Below are 18,454 nucleotides of genomic sequence, written 5' to 3' on the forward strand. Positions count from 1 at the left end.
AACAGTGCTTAAAGTAATTTTTTTGCATGAATTCTCCAGGTTAAAAGTCCATTTCTGAAGATTGTTGGCTTTGAAGGATTGCCTAAATATGTTGCTTTTAAATTGCAGGAGACAACAAGACAAAGAATGGAAAGGATAAGTAAAATGTAAGTAATAGAAAAGGGCAGCAGGAATTCATTTCCCAGTAGGGAATTGTACTGGACTAAGACATATATAGAATGTGCATATGTGTTCCAAACCTCAAAGGTCTCTACATCAGGTGTGGCATTTCCTTATGACTCCACTGGATAATAAATCCACTTACAGTTCTGTGTTTGTGGGATGAGTCACTGTTTTGGTTTGTAACAAGCAATATAATGCATTCTTAATGGTATTAACTAGAGATTAAAGAGTGTTTAGAATTTGGTTGACAACTAATAGGAGTATTATCTGTCTTCTGATAAGAGTTTACTGGAACTACATAAAACTTGTGTTCAAACGTTGAGGTGAAATTTTAAATGAAAAGAGCTAGACCAGTTTCAGACCAGGCATCACATAAAGATACCCAAAATAATAAGCAGTATCTACTGCTGGTTCTAAGATTTGTAATGAAAATTTACAGGTAGAAATAACTTTCATTACACTTGCTGAAGTAAAATGAAATGCATCATCATAGTGCAACTTCTATTCAACAAGATTTCTGTATCATATAAATGAGTTACTTCAGGAAGCTGAAGTCATTAATCTTGTCTGCCACTTTGCAAAAACCTAAGCTCTCTGATGGTGACAGCCTTTTTAAGGCTAATTTGTGATATACAAAGTGTCAATTATCTCCTCCATTAACTTTATTTTTGTGAGTTTTGTTCCTTCTCTATGTATATTTTTTAAATCTCTCTCTCAAATACAGCAAATCTAATAGCCTGACCAGTGTAAAAACAAACAAAAAGTCAGGAATGCTGCTTTGTTACTTTAGCTTCATTCATTAGTAGTAAATGTTTGTTTTAGTCTTTGTTTTAACCAATTTTAAAAATATTTTTAGGATTGAAGAAACTTCAGAATTGCTGAAAAATTCAAAGTAACACATCGTAGACAATTTTCTGTCTAGACTTCTGGATCTCAAAACTATTATGTAAATTTGTACAATTTTAAAGTTATTTTGGCTATATTATCAGTTTTAAGGACTATAATTGTTTTAAAATTGTTTTTATTTTTACTTGAAGAATAAATGTTTTCTAATACCTTTTGTGTCATGATTACATTAATTTTAACCTTTTGCTATAGAAAATTGCATGAGTTAAAGTCATTACAGCGGTGTATTTTTGTGTTGACATTTGTTGGCAGCGTGCTAAGTAATATGTTTTTTAAAGTGCAGGCTTGAGGACCATGGTTTACATCCTGTTGGAAACACTCCAGCTGGGACTTGCATATTGCACCCAAGAGACTTTCTTACATACCATCTTGCCATCTGTACTGTTCAATAAGACTTAATGAAAACTTAAATGCACATATTGTAAATGTGTACCTTTTTTGTTTTGTTTTTTTAATTATAAATTTTCATGGTTTAGTCAGAAAGCACCCCAACACATTATGGCTTCCATTAACACTGACAAAGTGAAGGTCATTTGGATCCTAAACACTAAAATGTGTAAGTAAGTCCACAGACTTTGACTATGAGAGATGTGGTGAGTGTTTTAGTACTCTATTACCCAACACATTTTAAGACCAGCAGCACAGATGGAGACCATCCAGTGTACAAAGACATACAACATTTTTATGATTTGAAACTATATAAAATTTCTCTTTTGAGACATAAGTAGATGTAAGACTTCCATAAACATGATATAGTCAAATCAAAGGTGTCAGTGTGGGCTGTGTAGAGAGATGGGATTTCATCCTTCTTTTTTAAATTACTGGGTATTTAAAGTGTTACAACATGCTGTAGCTATTCATATTCCTTTGATTCACATGAAAAGATCAAAAAATGACATTGCAACAGCTGAAGATATCAAGACTTTAATGGTATAATTTTCAGATGGAGCATCTGTTTGTTCTTCCATTGTAAAAATGATTGATTTGATTTAATAATAATTATGAATATGTTCCTCCATAAATGTGATTGATTTCATTTTACATATCCAAACTGAGTAACATACAATAATCTGTTGTTGCTTCATAAACTCAGTGAAAAGCTTAAGGACTGAATACACTTGTAATAAACTCCCATTTTTTTCCAGTATACTTAAGCTGCAGGTTCCCTGGGAAGCAAGCTTTACACTGGTGATGGCAACTTACTTTAAAGTTTATTTGGAAATACCCCTGGCTCACAACCCACTACTCCAGTATCCTAAAGAATAATTGTTTAAATTGTTTCATCTAGAGAGAAGAAAAATTTCCTACTAATCTGAGATGGTGTCTGTTGTGTGCAGTAAATAGAAATTATAGCACCATCTTGTGGTGCATATTTATACGAAGTATTTTTCAATGTAGAATAAAATTGTTTTGATACAGAGTACCCACAATCACTGTTGCTTTGAAACAGTAATGACAATGTTTTGAGTATTGACTTTTCATTGTTTACTATATTGTATTGAAACAGGCTTCTAACTGGTAATTTAGGGTGGAAATTACTGCAAACACAGTGGCATGCTCCCAAAAGTGCAACTCCACTGTTAGCAGCAACAACAGGAACACTAGGTGAGATGAGCAACGCCACTTTTATCATTGTGGTGACTAGAGGTAAAAATGCTAGTATCCCATGTATACTAATACACTGGTAGATCTCCATGACTGGTAATGAAACAGTTGGCGATTTCCCCCCCAAAGAGTTAGACATTAGAGAATGTGTTTTTCCTAACAGCTTTTATCATGACTAGTTTCTTTCAACTTGCCCTAACAAGAATTCTGGGGTTTCAAAATGTTTTACATGACTACTGTTTTTATCTATTTACTGTGCTGCTATTCACACTTGAAAGTTCTTAAAGATGCTTCTTTAAAAGAGAAGAAACATCAGTCCACTGCAGAACAGACACTCCTTTCCTGAATACCTTTCTTCTTAATTTATATAATTTAAAGAAATTAATTGAAGTCTCTCTCTCTCTCCTCATAGATCATACAAAAGAATCCCACCTTTCAATTCTTATGACACTCGTGATCATGTAAGGGATAATGAAGCATAATTGTATTAAAGTGGAACACTGAAGCAGGACCTCTTCCTAAAATTGCAGTTGATCTTGGACTGGGTTCTAAATCTTCTAGTAGATGTGAACTGAAGCATGAATGCTTGTTTGAAGAGTCAAAGTAACAAAAAATAAAAATAAAAAAAAACCCAACCCCAGAACCATAGCAATCATCCAATATCTTTTAAAAATGATTTAGAACATGCTTAGCTTGTGTAATAACCGTAAAAATCTGATAGTTACTGAAATATAATCTGAGTCACAGCCCTTTTGTTAATCTTAATTGGGGTTGCTGTAGAGGGCTTCTTGGGTTTTAATATTTGAATGCTGTGAAGCATAGCTAGTAAGGTAACAATTGCAGTATATGGCCTTAGAATGCACTTTAGGCTTTATCATATTGGGTTAGTTCTTCTAATAGAGATGACAGAAACAGTATCTCGCTAAGAGCCTGACCTAACTCCCCTTGACCTAAATGGTCTCAACATAGTAATGCTTTAGGGGGGAGGGGGGGAAGAGGATTTAATTCTTAATTCTCTACAGTAGCTGTGATCTGTGCGTGTGTGGGGGGGGGGGAGGGGGAGGAGTTAGTCAACATTATTACTAAGTATGTCCCACTTTCTTGTTTTTATGCTGCTTCTATGAATTATATTTCATAACTTTACACTGGTCCTTGGGGAGAAATATATTTCTTCCTTGTATTATTGAGTAGCTCACCAGCTGGTCAAAAATATGCTGGGTTTTTGCAGAGCTGAAATGTTTCATGAACACACATAAATTTTGAAGAAATTTTCATGGGGAAAGTTTTTGGGGTCCAGGGTTCTTTGGTCACTTTTAACAAGAAAGAGACTAACATACTTTGTAGGTTGGTGATGTTTACGCTACTGGCTTGGGATGTGGGACACCCAGGTTCGAATCCCTGCTTTGCCTGATTTAGACTTTTTTCATCCAAGATCACTCCAAATCAGGTAGAGCAGGGATATGAATCTGATTCTCCTACTTCCCCAACCAGAGCCATAACCACCAGGCTGTAAAAGGTGAGAGTATACTCATCCTCAGCTCAGGTTTCGAACCCACAGTGGATATTTTGACAGAATTCTGTTTTTCAAAAACAATGGAAAGGTTTCTGTTTTGTTCCAATGTGGAATGAAAACAAATTCTAAACCTTAGAAAGTTTGCCATGGAATGGAATTGTTGTCTCCGGACAGCTCTACTGAAGAGGAGAGATCCTTTGTCTGCTAGTGTTTGATTTCCCCATGGTGTAATCTTCTGGAGTGGTGTTTGTTTCTGTAGCACTCCATAGATGATGTGTAGAGCTCATGTTGTAAATTCTAAGAAATGGGTATTATGCTGCTCTTTTAACCTATTAACATGAGGTACTGGTGCAGCTTTGAAAAAAACACTCCAGTATACAAATGCTCTCTGCATCTTAAGCACATCTGAAACTTGTTCCCTGGCAGTGTGTATTTGTTCCATTGGAATTGCACTTCTAATTTATCAGGGTTTTTTTTGTTTTCAGTCCGAGAAAAAAGGCACTTTAGTTATGGGAAAAACTCCAGTGGGAAAATAAAGTAACATCACTGACAAAGCTAAAATTCTGGTGCAGTGGTGCTGTTTTTGCCTGTAATCTTAAGGGGATACACGTTGAAATTAGGACCAAAAATTGATGGTAATAGGGCAGTCTCAAATGCAGTAAAGAATATGGCTTTTCATGACACACCCTTGGGCCATCAGAAAGACAACTGTGGCCGTATTGTGTTTGTAATGATTTATACAAGACATAACATAGTGTTTAATCGTTGACTTGCAATAAGTCACTGAAAGTATATTTTTAACAGATGTGTTCCAAGACTATCCATGAATTTTAATCTGTATATTTCTGTTCTAGTATAGGTCAGCAAATTGAACAGAATTTAGAGATAATTTGTTTGGGATTATTTGTGAGCCTTGAGTATTGGTCAGCAACTCTTGATTTCAGGGAGAGAGAAGCTGGAAAAAGCTTTTTTGTGCAAAATCCTGAATTTGGCTTATACAAGAAAATTGATTTCTTTTTTGAGTCTCTGCGCATGTGGCTCTCGCCCAGGGTGTATATACACCTGCTGCATCTGAGTGGGATCCACATGCACAGAACATCTTGATGAATCAGTTACTATAAGGTAAGAAACTGTTATTGTATAGTTGAAACTTTGTTTGAACTGATCAAATGGGAGCAAATGTTTGCTTGGAAGACAGTATGAAATAGGATTATCGCAACCTTAGGTATATAGGGAGGTATATGTAAACTAAATCCAGCAGTTTGTTTTATGCCAAATTTGTAGTAGTTTAACTATTATCAACATATCATGCAGTATAGGTGGAGTTCTGATGTGCATGTGAATAGATTATAGTGGTGCATTTTATTTTGTTTGATAGGTAACAGCTATAGTATGGGTGCGCGTGATTGCACAGAGTAGTGTTTCCATTTCCATATTATGCCAAGTTAAGATTCAGAATTACATAGTTTTCAGCTGTATGGCCTTGGATAATTAATCTACAGTAACTTCTGTACCTCAGTTTTCAACATCTGTAAAAAGAAGAGAGTGATGCCTGTCTGTTTGCCTCACAGGAGCATTGTGAGGATTGATCAATTGTTTGCCTTATGCTTTGAAAATGTGGCGTTTCTCTAACATTGTAGGTATAGTTTTCAGAGTTCTTTAATTTAAGCCAATCAATTCCTTTCCTTATTCAATTATTTAGGCTCCATCTTATTCGAGTCTTAAATGTTTAACTCTTTTTGAAATCCTCCTCTCTCAAAGTACTTCAAAGTCGTATCAGTACTGTAACAAAATATGGAAGTTGGTGCTGGATGGGCTTCTTTGCTTGAATTTCTTCATCAAACTAATATTTATTCTGTGTTATAGTGACACCAAGACCTTGCAAGACTACAGACTTAAATTTTGCGCTCTCCTTTTGTCTCACACACTACAGTTAAATCCTGCATTTCTGTGTCCACTTCATGCTATATAGTTTAAAGTGACTAGCCTGTTAATGTTAAGAGTTGTGATTTTTTTTTTTCTGCCATGCATCCTATTTCTAGCAATGCACTCTTCTTCACTACTCCATAGCTCCGACTGTCAAAGTTCCTGGAAAAAATCATGCTCAGCAGCCAGAGTTGTGCGAAGGGCTTCTCAATGCCAACGTACACAGATGCCTTGAACAGGTTGTTCTTTCTAACGAGGTAGAAAATCCTCAAACAAGAGCACCTTTACCCCCAGTTCAGAATTTTGCAAATGTATACAAATTGGAAGACTTTAAAAATAAAAAAAAAGTTAAAATGGCCATTGTGCAATCTTTATACATTGTTTTGTCGTCTTAAGTAACAGCCAATTCTTACTTTGTTTCTGATCTGTTCGTGCTGATTTTTGTGTTCCTTTTTTTCATGAAGATGTTCTAGCAGTCATTGTTAACAAATTAACAGCTTGTGGTTAAGCATCAGAATGAGATTAAGAAAAGGTTTAATGTATTTTAAAGTGATTTAAACTTTGGCTGTTAAGATGCTGGTTTGATCCACTGATCATTAATTGTCCCCACTATTAACTATCCACACATGCATTATTCTCTAGTAAAGCCTTGTTCTTCATATATTACTGGCCAACAGGGATGGCATGTTCACTTCCAGTCTGACTTTCCCCCCTTGGTATAGAGAGACCTAAATGTTTGGGGGTTTTGGAAAAAAACAAAAACAAAGAAAACCCTCTTCTTTAACATCAGCCATTTTCATTAACTCCCAAAATTCAGCCATTATTTTCAAACTTAATGCTCTATTAAAATTTACTGAGCCATTGTTCTGAAATAGGAAAGTATGACAATAAATAGTCATCAAGCAAATCTAAACATCTTTGGTTAGTAAAAACTATCTACTGAAATAATAAGTAGTACATTGAGTGAATTATTCTGACACTTTTATTGCACTGTAACCATTACAGGTTCTCTCTGGGTTCCCCCATTTAGTTTTACTGTGAAACTGTCCCTTGTCAATTTGCAGCACATGCATACTTTTCATTCACTCTAGTTTCATTTTGTCTTTACCCCAATTATTTTGAAATAAGACTGTCATTGGTGCAAGTCCTTGAAGACTCTTACAGGTTTCTTCCCCCGTTGCCTAAATTCTATATCCCCGTTGCCTAAAATCTATAAAGTATAACAAGGCTTGTTGTTGTACTTTATGAACCCTTTAATAGATGTCCAAGGTTATACCACGACACACTGCCTTGTTCAAATGTGAAACAGATTCAATTGGCAGTAGGGCAGCAACTCTTATATTTTTCTGGTTGCCCCAGCTAATGAGGATCGATAGACTTATAGTGGATATTTCATAATCTGATAAACTCCTTGAATAACCTTGCTTAAGACATGGAGTAGTTCAGGGGTAGGCAACCCATGGCGAGCTGATTTTCAGTGGCACTCACACTGCCTGGGTCCTGGCCACCGGTCGGGGGGCTCTGCATTTTAATTTAATTTTAAATGAAGCTTCTTAAACACCTTAAACCTTTTTTAAACACCTTTTTAAAAACCTTATTTACTTTCCATACAACAATAGTTTAGTTATATATTATAGACTTATAGAAAGAGACCTAAAAACGTTAAAATGTATTACTGGCACGCAAAATCTTAAATCAGAGTGAATAAATGAAGACTCAGCACAGCACTTCTGAAAGGTTGCCGACCCCTGGAGTAGTTGAAATCTGATAGAGTTGACTCACTTTTCCAATTTATTTAGCATTGTAGCTCTCAATAGATGGGCCTGTTCTCAGAACCTTGAAAAGTGGCCTTTTAGTAAAATCCTCAACAATAAACCCCACTTAATCTTAAACAAACCAACCACTCACACAATCCACATTTGTGTCTTCAGCCAATCGGTATGTATCTGTCGGCTTTATTGTCTGTTTCATTTTAAAATGTAAGCCATTTATAGCAGGGAGTCTGTGTTGTACTAGACCAAGAATACTGATTGCACTTTGTAAATAAGCACAATAGAAGTAAATATTACCATTTGGTTTTTGTTTTAGTCCTGCCAGAAACCCCTAGTGTGCTAGACATGATACATACACATAGTAAAATACACAAAAGAGCTTACACTCTAAATAAACAAGACAAAGGATTAAAGAGAATCATCCCTGTTTTATAGAGGGTGAACTGAGAGAGATTTTGTTACTTGCCCAATGTTACACAGGCAGTGATGGAGCAGGAGGCAGTCTACTATCTGGAGATAACCATAGTGCAGCATGCTGCAGCTGCAACCTTTCCCACAACATGCTGCCCCTTTCTTTGAAGCTTCATGGTTGTGATGTGTAGGAACTGGTTATGCTAGCTTTGTGGTGCCTAGCTGGGGAGCTGTGGCCAGTTTCTATCCCCTTTCCACTGCCTGAGTGGAAGAGGCCACAGAATCTGACCCCCATCCTTTTAAATTTTGCCTAGTAGATGAGTAGAACTCAAGAAATGGAGAATAACTTCTTTTAAGAAATTTCAACTCCTCCTCTAAGGTACAGTCTACAGTAGAAGAGGGCATTTGTGTTCAAATTACCATTTCACAATACAGTACAAACATTGCTCTCCTTAAATCAGGTTGTGAAAGTGCATGAGTTGCCAGCATGGCCGATGTCAAACAACATTTGAGAATGATTCTCAGAAAACCAAAAGTTCAATCCTCAGTGTGCTGAGTTTACCACTGGTCAGCTGAAATGGCCTGGCATACCTGAAAACAGCCACAGGGCTTCTCTAAGTCAGCCAGTGGCAGTGCTTCTGTAGGGACTGTTGCACTGGCTAAAGATCAGGCAGAGCTCCATAACCTACATTTTGGCACTCCCCTTTGGTAGAAGGGGAATTCTCTACAGCCCCTTCAGAGTAGATTTTTTTGACTGCTTTCTGCTGCTCCTGAAGCAATGCAAAGTGGCCAGGACCAAAGATCTGGTTCCATGTTTTCAAAAATCAGTTTGGAATACAATTCTTAAACCCATTAAAACGGGAGGGCAAAACTTTTGGCCCGAGGGCCACATCGGCGTTGCAAAACTGTATGGAGGGCTGCATAGGGAAGGCCGTGCCTCCCCAAACAGCCTGGCCCCCATCCCCATCCAACTCTTCCCACTTCCCACCCCCTGACTGCCCTTCTCAGAACACCTGACCGCCCCCTCCCGGGACCTCCTGCCCCTTCTCCAACTCCCCCTGCTCCCTGACTGCCCCGACCCCTATCCCCTCCCCCTGACAGCCCCCCCTGACTCCCACGCTTATCCAACCCCTCCCATCCTCTGACTGTGCCCGCTCCCCCCAAACTTCTTCCCCCTACTCCCTGTCCCCTGACTGCTCCCTGGGACCCCTTGCCCCTTATCCAACCCCCCTGCTCCCTGCCCCCTTACCACGCTGCTCAGAGCAGCATGTCTGGCAGCTGCACCGCCTCACTGGAGTCAGGAGCGTGCAGTCCCACCACCCAGAGTGCTGCCTGCATGGCAGCGTGGCTGCAGGGGAGGGGGAGACAACAGGGGAGGGGGAGGGGGAGGGGGCTAGCCTCAAGGGCCAGGCAGGACAGTCCCGCAGGCCGGATGTGGCCCATGGGCCGTAGTTTGCCCATCACTGGATTAAAGCATAGTTTCTTCACTGGTGGGCAAAGCAAATCTGAAATTAGTTCAGAAACCTTTAGAACATGACTTAGCAGAACCTAAGGTGAATGAGATTCTACTCTTATTGCAGCTGTGTAACATGGATAATATATAGGACTGTATCACATCATCAGTTCTTAATCAGAACTTCCCTCACAAATAAGCTGTCAATACTAAGGGTGTGGCATAGTAAGAGTGTAAGGTTGGTTGGTTTGTTTAGTAACATGTAACAAATCCTCACAGTAAAGATTTAGTTATTCCAACTGTATAGTAGTTTTACCTCAGAAACAAAGAAGAAATTTTATTCCTTTTTGGTTCTTGACAATGTGCATTTGTGCATCTTCTTCCACCCCCATGGGAACCAGAAAAAAACACACACAAAAACCTATTATTAAAAATAACATCCTGTATCGAGTAAACTAAACGCGTTATTCAGAAATAATGTTTGAACCTGAACTTCTCAAGTCACAGAATTTACTAAAGGATCATTCTTTGTTATTGCCCCAGTAATAGTCATTGTACAAAATTAATAAGGTTGCCTCCTACCACAAGTAAAGCTCTGGAAGTGTAGGTTGTTCATCTAAATGAAGCATATCAATTATAAATTTAAGTTTCCTATTTCAGTGTAGTTTATTGGCTAGCTTAGACAGAAGTGTCTACCATAATGTAAACAGTTTAGTCTTTGTTACATTTTTTTCATACAAGATTGACATTTTCTGCTTTTTCCAGATAACAGTAGCCAACACTCTTATCAGGGAGAAGACTGGCTGCAGTCATTGTGTGTATAAATGGTCTGCAGTTGGGCCTTAGTTTTTAATCTTTTCCTAAACACAGACATATTTCTCAGCAGCCTGACCAAACTGGTTCTTGTGTCCAGGAAAATCACTAGATAGCTTATAGAAAAATGAACTGCGGATAAACACTTAAAATGAAGTGCAAATTAAACAAAACTCTCTAACTTAGGGGATATTCCATATTTTTAATCAATTTTATGTACATTTCTGGCATTGAGTTTTGGCCAAATTATTCTTTCTTGTGAGATATAGCTATAGGTGCCCTAATCAAGCAGCTATAATTGGGGAAAAATTGAGTTTTCAATTGAAATGATTTCTTCCACAAATGAGTTTTATAGATACATAGATATCAAGGTTGTTTGAGAACTCCAGAAAAATTAAACAGCATTATAAGTATTTCAGGTAGAGATTAGGTTAAATATAACTTTAGGTGTGACAAATTTGTCATTGGGTAATAGGAGGAGCAAGCAATCTTGTTGATTAACAAAAATGTTAGTGTTCTGTGTATAATAAGATGGATTTTATTTCAGTTACATTACCAGGAATCACTTAGGAGGAGAAAGAACTACTAAAGACTTGGGGTTTTTTGAGGTGTGGTGGGGGAATGTATTTACAGTATACTGTTATCACAGGTTCAGGTCTTTATTAGTTCTGTATATATGCTGGTAACATAAGCAGTTGCACAAATATTAATACCTTACATATAAACACTTTATATTGTATACTAGGAGCGCAAGGCTTCCTAAATGATTTTTAGGCTTCCTAAATGATTTTTTTTTTTTTTTTTTTTTTTTTTTTTTTAGCAAAAGAGAATGTGTTAAATACCCACTTATACATCTCTTCAACATTAGCTATGGTGCTTTAGCCAGATACTACTCCTTTTCCTTTCTTTTGACCCACTGTCACTAATGGACCATACAGATCATGTCAGCTGTTTGTTAAGCTGGAGTTAGGTGGACACAGATAGTATTCCACCTCATGTATTCAATAGTTGTGATTGTTAGTGAGTATAGAACTATGATCTTTAATTTTAATACTTAGGCATTACTACCACTGACAACTATGCCCTCTCAGTGGGACAACCACCGCAGAATATAAGCACACTTGTCCTTTCACCTTTCCTTACAACACCCAATGCCTACAAATTAACACCTGCTGTAATTTCTTGTGTTTCAAACTTCTTCTCCCCACAGTAGAAAAGGGAGATTGATAAGACTGAAATTTATCACATCTGATGCACTCAATGGGTCAACACGTTTCACAGGCCTTCTGCTGCTGTTATTTAGCAGGTACCTCAAATAGTCTTCAACATATTGGCTACTTTGAGGTGAAACACTTTCTGTGTCAACTAACTGAGTTTTACCACAGGTGTAAGAGAGATCATCTATACGGTATACATCTTTTCTTCCTGATATTTCCTTCCTTTTAGAAATGCAGCTGTGTATTCTTTTCCCAAAATCTCCTCCTTTGGATTCTATCTGGAATATATATTTAGGGATTAGGAGTTTCAGCTGTCACTGGTATTGTTTCTTCTAATACCAAAGCTACTTCTGCTGATTGGTATTGTCCCCACAGCTCCTTTAGGTCTGTAAGTGCTGTTGCAGGGGAGAAGGAGAAAAACAGATTGTCCTTGCCAATGTTCTTGGGGTCAATAGGATCATGGTCTGCTCTAAGTGCACATTCAGCAAAAAAATCAGATTTGTTTAGGTAGTGTCCATATACAGGATAATATGCTAGAAACATTGGTTAGCAGATCAACAATAGTTAGATTAATCCTTTAACTTTCCTATAGCTCTATTGTTCTAATATATAAATAAGCAAAGAAATTCCTCTAAGTCCTCAGTCCTTTTCTGAATATTAATTAAACTAAGTCATTTAATTTCACATCTTTCTCCCCACCCCCCATCTTACTGAAGGGAAAATTTTATAATGCAACATCTTACTCTTTCAGGTGAATACAATATTGGTTTTTTCCTTAAGATTATTTTATTGTTTCATAACTAGTACTTTTTCCAGGAGTAGAATACTGTTTGTATGATTGGCTGAGAGTGTTTCAGTGCTTTATGTAATTCCTATGAGACATGGAGAGGAAATAAATAGGATCAGTCAACTGACATCACTTAAGTGATTCTATTGGCATCTGCTCCATGTATATTGTAGAGAATATAAAACCATTTGGGGGATTCTTCAGTAAAAGGGAGGCACGAAAGAGTTTTCTGTTGATGTATCCAGCACATGAAGTTGAAGTATTTTGATTGTATTTCATGAATAAGGTTGCAATCTGGAAAAGGTATTGTTGGGAAGAATACCAGGAAAGCTATAATCCAGTGCATTAGCAAAATCTTAACTAGAGAGGGTTTATAAATCAGCCTTGAGAAAGACACTGGGAAATAAACACTTAGACAGTGAACCCATAAATCTGAAAATGATTCTGACTGACAAATACAGTATATACATTCATGTCAACTAGACACTGATATATTTGGATGGTTATTTGCATAGGAAATCTTATACATCTGTATGATGTCATCTATGTGTTTGCATTCCTCCTTGCTGTTCTGAGTTCAAGTAATTGTACTGTAACCTCTTAGTTTCATCAAGTGTCAGAATTCTTGTTAGCGGTTAAAGCTAAGGCTGGGATTTTCAAAAGCACTTCTCATTGGCCTAACTCTGCTCCCATTGATCTCAATGGGAATGTTATCAGTGGCTTAAATGGGAGCAGAGTTTAGGTCAGTGCTGAGTGCTTTTGAAAATCCCCATCCTAATAAAAGGGAAGACTCTGACTTCTTAGTTACAATACATGTTATAATTGTAAATCTTTTAATTCCATTTTTTGTCACTGACTGTTGCTGCTGGTGGTGCTCCTCTCCTTGGAAAACTGAAATTCTCCTCTGCTCAGCATCTAAAAGTCTGTAGGTGAGATCAGCCTTGATCCGCCCTCTCAGCAACATAAAGGCTGCTCAGTCAAAGTTTGGTGCCAGAACATTGTAATAAGAAAGGTAGCACAGCACATGGGTCAAGTTAACTGCTGCTATACAATGAAATTGACAGCACCTTCTTATCTCTAAGCTTATTTCATTCTATCCTGTTTCATCTGGACCACATTTTCTTTCTTTCTTTCTTTCTTTCTTTCTATCTCTGCTTGCTAGGACTCTACTTGTTGGAAAATGATGGACATCACATGTTGACATCATGATGTTGTGACTGTGTCTTCCATCGGTTTCTGAGACTGGCAGAAGATAGGAAATGTTACCTTTTCAGCACACTTTAGAAACTACATCTTGTATCAGAGGGGTAGCTGTGTTTAGTCTGTATCCACACAAAAAATGAGGAATCTGGTGGCACCTTAAAGACTAGCAGATTTATTTGGGCATAAGCTTTCGTGGGTAAAAACCCCCACTTCTTCAGATGCTTGGAATGAAAATTACAGATATAGGCATAAATATACTGACACATGAAGAGAAGGGAGTTACCTTACAAGTGGAGAACCAGTGTTGACAAGGCCAATTCAGTCAGAGAGGATGTGGTTCACTCCTCGCTTACAGACAGCCCCCCCAACCTGAAGCAAATACTCACCAGCAACTCCACACCACAGCCCAGAAACACTAACCCAGGAACCAATCCCTGTAACAAACTCCGTTGCCTACTCTGTCCCCATAGCTACTCTAGCGACATCATCAGAGGACCCAACCACATCAGCCACACCATCAAGGGCTTGTTCACCTGCACATCTACTAACGTGATATATGCCATCATGTGCCAGCAATGCCCCTCTGCCATATACATTGGCCAAACCGGACAGTCTCTATGTAAAAGAATAAATGAACACAAATCAGACATCAGGAATGGTAACATACAAAAGCCAGTAGGAGAATACTTCAGTTTCCCTGGACATTCAATAACCGATTTAAAAGTAGCCATCCTTCAACAACAACAAAAACTTCAACAACAGACTTCAAAGAGAAACTGCAGAACTACAATTCATTTGCAAACTTAACACCATTAATTTGGGCTTGAATAGGGACTGGGAGTGGCTGGCTCACTACAAAAGCAATTTTCCCTCTCTTGGTATTGACACCACCTCATCAATTATTGGGAATGGATCACATCCACCCTGACTGAATTGACCATGTCAGCACTGGTTCTTCACTTGTAAGGTAAAACTCTTCTCTTCATGTGTCAGTATATTTATGTCTGTATCTATAATTTTTACTCCATGCATCTGAAGAAGTGGGGGGTTTTACCCATAAAAGCTTATGCCCAAATAAATCTGTTAATCTTTAAGGTGCCACTGTACCTTTTGTAGATTCTCTTTGGAAAAGAATTTGCTCCATATTCAAAATTTTCCATTATGCTTTATTCAGAGACCACACACCTTTGGCCCAGCCTAGATGTGCTTGCAGGCCCTTCTATTTCCTTCAGGGATGATACTATTTCCTCTCAAGAAGAATCTTCTTGTACTAGTAACATTCAGGAAATAGATGCACGGATCTCCAGTCTTCAACTTCCAAAGAAACTCATTTTTATATATATATATATATATATATATATATATATATATATATATATATATATATATATATATATATATATATATATATATATATATATATATATATATATAATTGGCCTGATCTTTTTCCTACTCTAATTGGACCATATCTTATGTCCAGAATACCACAATCCCAAGTGATGGAAGAGTCTGTGTTAAATGGGCTAGCTGGATTCCTCTCTTAATCAAATATATGAGAAACTAAGGGTACATCTACACTACAGGGGGGAGTCGATTTAAGATACGCAAATTCAGCTACGTGAATAGCGTAGCTGAATTCGACGTATCGCAGCCGACTTACCCCGCTGTGAGGACGGCGGCAAAATCGACTTCTGCGGCTTCCTGTCGACGGCGCTTACTCCCACCTCCGCTGGTGGAGTAAGAGCATCGATTCGGGGATCGATTGTCGCGTCCCAACGGGACGCGATAAATCGATCCCCGAGAGGTCGATTTCTACCCGCCGATTCAGGCGGGTAGTGTAGACCTAGCCTAAGACTTCAAGGACTCTTAGGTGCTTAAGTAACTTCCTAAGAATTCTAAGTAGTAGGGTAAAATAAAAATTCCCAAGAAGTTTTCCAAGAAGGCTGCCATGAAAGGCAGAGTCTTTTCCATGGAAAATAAATTGTCTTGACATCACCCCCAGCTTTTCCCCTTTCCTTTGCTGGGTCAGAGTTGGATTTTTAGCATGTTAGTTCTCTACAAACTTCATCAATTAATGGCAAATATTATTCAGAACATGGATATTAAATAGAAATTGTTTAGATCCCCTTAAAATGAAGACTGTTGTTTTCCCTTTCCTAGTCCCTTGAGGATGGGATGGACTCTGAGAAGAAAAAACAATCATCAGCCATGTGTCATAAACAGTACAGAAGGACAAGGATGATAAATTTTGTTGCATTCTCTCAAGTGGTTAATTCCTGTTTTGTCAGTTTCTTAGGAAACTGCACCCCCCCCCCCCCCCGAGTGCCGCTGTGATCAGTCATGGTAGATATACTTCACATAGCTCGAGCTTCAGTGATAGCTCTTAAAGACTTGGGTAATTTGTTTCTTTAAAGTATCTTTAACCTGTGGTTAGCACCTTTCTTGCTTATGCAGGTCTTAATTTGAAATCAAACATGTTGAAACAAAAAAACACACAACTGAAAAGCCTCCAGTTCTCTTAAGGCTTATAGTCACTATTGGAGTAAATCAATCTAAGTCAGGGGTCTCAAACACACAGGGTGATTTTCTGCGGCCCGTGAGCCCCTCACAGCCCCCCCCCCCGCCCTCTCCCAGTGTTTACCAGAGCGGCTCCGGCCGGACGTGCACCGGGAGCAGGGCATGCTCCCTGCCTGCCCTGCCCTGCACAGCTCCGGGAAGAGGCTGGAACATGGGGAATGGGGGGTGGAGGGGCTGTGTGTGGCTGTTGCTTCAGGCAGCTCCCCCAGCAGCTCCAATTGGCCGGGAATGGGGAATCGGGGCCAACGGGAGCTGCTGGGGGCGCTGCCTGAAGCAACAGCCACACACAGCCCCTCCACCCCCCTTCCCCATGTTCCAGCCTCTTGCGGGGGCAGGACAGACAAGCAGGCAGACAGGGAGCCTGCCCTGCCCCCAGTATGTGCCGGGCCAGATCCTGCCCCCCCAAATCCCTTGTGTAGCCAAACCCCCTGCCCTGAGCCCCCTGCAGCACCCTGCACCCTGACCCCCTGCCATACCCTGCACCCCTCCTGCACCCTGACTCCCTGCCCTGAACCCCCTGCTGCACCCCGCACTCTTGCACCCCAACCCACTGCCCTGAGCCCCCTGCTGCACCCCACACTCCTCTTGCACCCCAATCCCCTGCCCTGAACCCCCTGCCGCATCCCGCACACCTCTTGAACCCCAATCACCTGCCCTGAGCTCCCTGCAGCACCCTGACCCCTTGCTGTACCCCCTCCCCTCCTGCACCCCACACCCCAACTCCCTGCCCTGAGCCCCCACCACACCCCACACCCCTCCTGCACCCCCTGGGGGCAGGGAGGGGGCAGAGTTGGGGTGGGGATTTCGGGGAAGGGGTTGGAATGGGGGCAGGGAAGGGGTGGGAAGAGGCGGGGCAGGGGCAGGGCCTCATGGAAGGGGTGGAGTGGGGGCGGGGCCGAGGGCGGCAGCTGGGGGAGGTGTCAGTAATGTAGCCCTCGGGCCAATGTACTAGTCCATGTGGCCCTCATGGTCATTTGAGTTTGAGATCCCTGATCTAAGTTAAACTACTCCAGCTACATGAATAACGTAGCTGGAGTCGATGTCGCTTAGGTCAACTTATCCCAGTTTCTGCACTGCTGTTCCAGCATCTTCTCAAAGTGCTGAACTATTTCCTGTATGTCTTCCTTCTTTTCAGCCATTTAATTGCTCCTGGAGGCTTTTCCAAACCTATGGCAATCTAAATGTTGAGGATCATAGAAATCCTAGGATTTCAGAGGATGCTAGTGCTGTCTTTCCATCACAATCTCAGTGGTTTGGTCCCCCCACCCAAAAAAGTTTGTTACTGACAGGATGGTAGGTAGTAAGGTCTTCAATATAATAATGTTTCTTCAGCAAAGGTTTAACTACTATTATTTGAATGGAGCTGTGACCCTTTGCTCCCTAAGGAAAGCGCAAAGAATTTAATCAACATGGACCCATTATTACCTTGCTTGTTTGCTCTAACTATCCAGGTTGTGTTGGAATTCAATTTGCAGATGGTAGCTTAATTTTTTTCTAGAACATCTAGCACGATGCTGAACAAAATAAGCTGAGTTTCAGCCAGAGAGCAGCCAAAAGTAACATGTCTGTCATCTAATGTTTTCTACTTTTCAGATGAGGCCTCAAACAAGACCAGTGAGGCTGGTAATAAATTATTCATTTACCCTTTCTTTAAAAGCCAAATATCCATCACAACAGAACCAAGAGTCTAAGAACATATCTCCACTCCCTCCCTGTGGTATCTATACGTCAGTATAGCTCTACGTTCTCAGACACTTTCTAGTGGCTATTGAAGTGGTGCAACTGGCATGAGATAGCAAATGTCCAAGTAAGGACCCTTAAGGGAAGAGCATATAAACCATCTGCATTGGCTCCTCCCCAGTAAAATAAGATATTTCCAGCACTGTGAGTAACCATAACCAAATTCCTGAATCACCCCATAGTACAATTAGAAATCCTAATCAAAACTGGGATCTTTATACAAAGCTCCTACTATGCCCAAGAAAATAAGTGGTCATTGGTAGATGCAAAACAACCTGGGCCATCCTTAGGCATATAGAGCATACCTGGCTGCGTAGGGCACCTGAAAATTTGGGGTACCCCTGGGTCTTAGTGTCCACCCGCCCG

General features: G+C 39.7%; 1 protein-coding gene across 28 annotated transcripts in view; it reads left to right on the plus strand.

Moving 5' to 3' along the window:
- CEP44 (centrosomal protein 44) overlaps window positions 1–6,472 on the plus strand; it is a 46,529-nt gene extending 40,057 nt beyond the window's left edge. For 13 of the 28 annotated variants that reach the window (XR_010601424.1, XM_065596623.1, XM_065596627.1 and 10 more), the window contains 2 exons: window positions 109–146; window positions 2,214–2,486. Coding sequence is in view for 24 of the 28 variants with exons in the window: in XM_065596623.1 (XP_065452695.1) it covers window positions 109–146; window positions 2,214–2,334 (159 nt within the window). In the remaining 4 variants the exon portion in view is untranslated. The other 15 variants (XM_065596636.1, XM_065596637.1, XM_065596620.1 and 12 more) reach the window with 7 other exon arrangements.
- The last annotated feature ends 11,982 nt before the right edge of the window (window positions 6,473–18,454 follow it).

The sequence above is a fragment of the Chrysemys picta genome, chromosome 5 (assembly GCF_011386835.1).
Source record: "Chrysemys picta bellii isolate R12L10 chromosome 5, ASM1138683v2, whole genome shotgun sequence".
In the NCBI taxonomy this organism is placed as follows: domain Eukaryota; kingdom Metazoa; phylum Chordata; order Testudines; family Emydidae; genus Chrysemys; species Chrysemys picta.